Source organism: Alosa sapidissima, chromosome 14 (assembly GCF_018492685.1).
Source record: "Alosa sapidissima isolate fAloSap1 chromosome 14, fAloSap1.pri, whole genome shotgun sequence".
Classification (NCBI taxonomy): domain Eukaryota; kingdom Metazoa; phylum Chordata; class Actinopteri; order Clupeiformes; family Clupeidae; genus Alosa; species Alosa sapidissima.
The window spans coordinates 1,362,501-1,365,000 of record NC_055970.1 but is presented as its reverse complement, the minus strand read 5'-3'; the positions used below and the strand labels follow the sequence as shown (position 1 = coordinate 1,365,000).

The following is a 2,500-nucleotide window of genomic DNA, read 5'->3' as shown; positions in this document are numbered from 1 at the left end:
TTTCATTTGAGAGCACACCAGTGATTACCCTTTGAAAATGGAAATGAATGACTAGCAGACCTACATGTGTTTTTTTCCTCCCTCTCAGCTCTTACTTTAGACCATTTCTCTCATAAGATGGAGGCACTCTTGGCTCAGCTGTGCTTGAGTAGGTTCCCGGCTCGTTAGTTTCTTTTTTCTGTTCTTGGTTTTCCACTTCCCTCTCTCGTTTCTCTCCAGTCTCTCAGCATTTCAACAGCCTCTTATGTACCTTCTACAGTATCATCTCTCTTTGTCTTGCTCCCTCGCTCCCTCTCTCCCTCGCTCCCTCTCTCCCTCGCTCCCTCTCTCCCCTCTCTCCCTCGCTCCCTCACTCCCTCTCTCCCTCTCTCCCTCTCTCCCCTCTCTCTTTCCTTCCTACCCTCTCCCACCCGTTCCAATGGCTTCCGCTTGTGTGGGAGTTATTTTTAATGCAGCTGAAGCCGTTGGCCTGAGTGTGGGGAGGGGCGGGAGAGCCATATGGTCCTTCTGTTCTGCCTCGGTCACGGGCAGGTGTCTGCTAGCTCGCCACACCGCGCACACCCAACTCCAAAAGTACACATGCAGCAGACAGACAGGCCCACACACACACACACACACACACACCACACCACACAACGGAAGCATATCCGTTGTCCTACACATGTCCCACATGACAGACACATACACATACAGGCACTGACTCGGACAGACACATCCTGATAAAATATGCGAACACGAATTCCCATGGAGACCGACAGGTTACAGTCGGGACTGAACCATACCAGGAGACCGACAGCAGTCTTCCTCCATCCCACCTCGCACATCCATACATTCCCACTGGCTTTTAAGCATCAGACGGAGACACATGACCCATGAGTTCCACAGGGATAGCTCACTTCCTTCCTGTCTGTAGGCCTCACTCTAACCCTCATGGTCCTTACAGTGGGGCTCTTTGGGATTTCTCATTCGAGGAGGAAACTCTTTAGGGATTTCTCACTCAAAGACTCAGCCATCAACTCAACCGCCCCCCTTTCTTTCCCCTCCTCTCACCTCTCTCTCTCTCTCCTCTCTCTCTCTCCTCCTCTCTCTCTCTCTCTCTCTCTCTCCTCTCTCTCCTCTCTCTCTCTCTCTCTCTCTCTCTCCTCTCTCTCTCTCTCTCTCTCTCTCTCTCTTTTCTCTCTCTCTCTCTCTCTGTTCCCCCAACCCAGGCGTGTACACCATGGCTGTGTCGGAGGACAAGGTCCCAGGGGAGGAGGTGGGCCGGCTGAAGGCCAAGGACCGGACATGGGTGAGAACGGCATGGTGGAGTACCGCTTCCTGGAGGGGGACGGCATGGGCGTGCTGGAGATCAACAAGGACTCCGAGACACAGGAGGCCGTCATCAAGCTGAAAAAGGTAAACACAGAGCGATGAGGAGGATCCAGCTGGGAATATTAGTGTGTGTGTTGTGTGTGTGTGTGTGTGTGTGTGTGTGGTGTGTGTCTGTGTGTGTGTGCGTGTGTGTGTGGATCTTGGAAAGGTGTTTGAGTCAGATAGAGTTGCTAGAGGAGAAGGTCAGGTCTGCGTTTCGCGCGGAATGGAATTGTAATTGAATGTGTGGATGTGGGATGGTGGTGTGTCTGCCTCCACACATGTCTGTGAGAGTATATGCAGAGACAGCTAGCCAGAGAGAGGGATGGAGCTTGTGCCTATATGAGAGTGTATATACATATGTGTGTGTGTGTGTGTGTGTGTGTGTGTGTGTGTGTGTGTTGTGTGTGTGCGCGTGTGCATGCGTGTGGGTGTGTGTGTGTGTGTGTGTGTGTGTGTGTGAGAGAGGCTCTGCAGGGAGCATGGGGAATGATTTTTCACCGTTCCACTCTGTGATTGCAATGACTCTGCCAGGGCATCTTATTTTGTCTGGGATGAGCATTGACTTTCATGGACGACTCTGGGGTCTCTACACACTCTTTTCCTTCTCTCTCTCTCTCTCTCTCTCTCTCTCTCTCTCTCTCTCTCTCTCTTTCTTTCTCTCTCTCCTCCCTCTCTCCTCCCTCTCTCCCCAGACCCCCTCACTGACTCCCCCCACACACCCCTGTCCCACCTGCAGCCTCAAGGGCAGCCCCTGTTCACCGTTGCTCCGGCTGGGCCTGCAGCTTTTGCTCAGGGCCCGTCCCAGGGAGGTGTCTGCGCAGGTCCTGGGGCACAGGGCCCGTCCCAGGGAGGTGTCTGCGCAGGTCCTGGGGCTCAGGGACTGTCTGTGTCCTCAGCAGCCTGTTGGTGGTTCGTAGTCGGAGTTGGCTTCGGCAAACAGCAAATCCCCATCCGGCCCGGGTCATTAAGGAAAAAACCCAAACAGCGACCCCTGGTGGTTTTATCATTTATGACCCAAGCTTGCAGTTGTTTTTTCCTGCCTTTTTTTTACCTGAAGGTCACTTCTCTATCTTTGAGTTTCCTGTACATATTCAGCATCGCCTCCTGAGCAGACAAAGTAAACATATGGAAAATGATGTGGTGAGGA

At 52.8% G+C, this 2,500-nt stretch overlaps 1 protein-coding gene across 1 annotated transcript in view; it reads left to right on the top strand.

Annotated features, from left to right (window-relative positions):
* cdh11 (cadherin 11, type 2, OB-cadherin (osteoblast)) overlaps positions 1–2,500 on the top strand; it is a 16,891-nt gene that overhangs the window by 4,835 nt on the left and 9,556 nt on the right. The window contains 2 exon segments of the mRNA XM_042062204.1: positions 1,210–1,277; positions 1,280–1,395. Of these exon segments, the coding sequence (XP_041918138.1) occupies positions 1,210–1,277; positions 1,280–1,395 (184 nt within the window).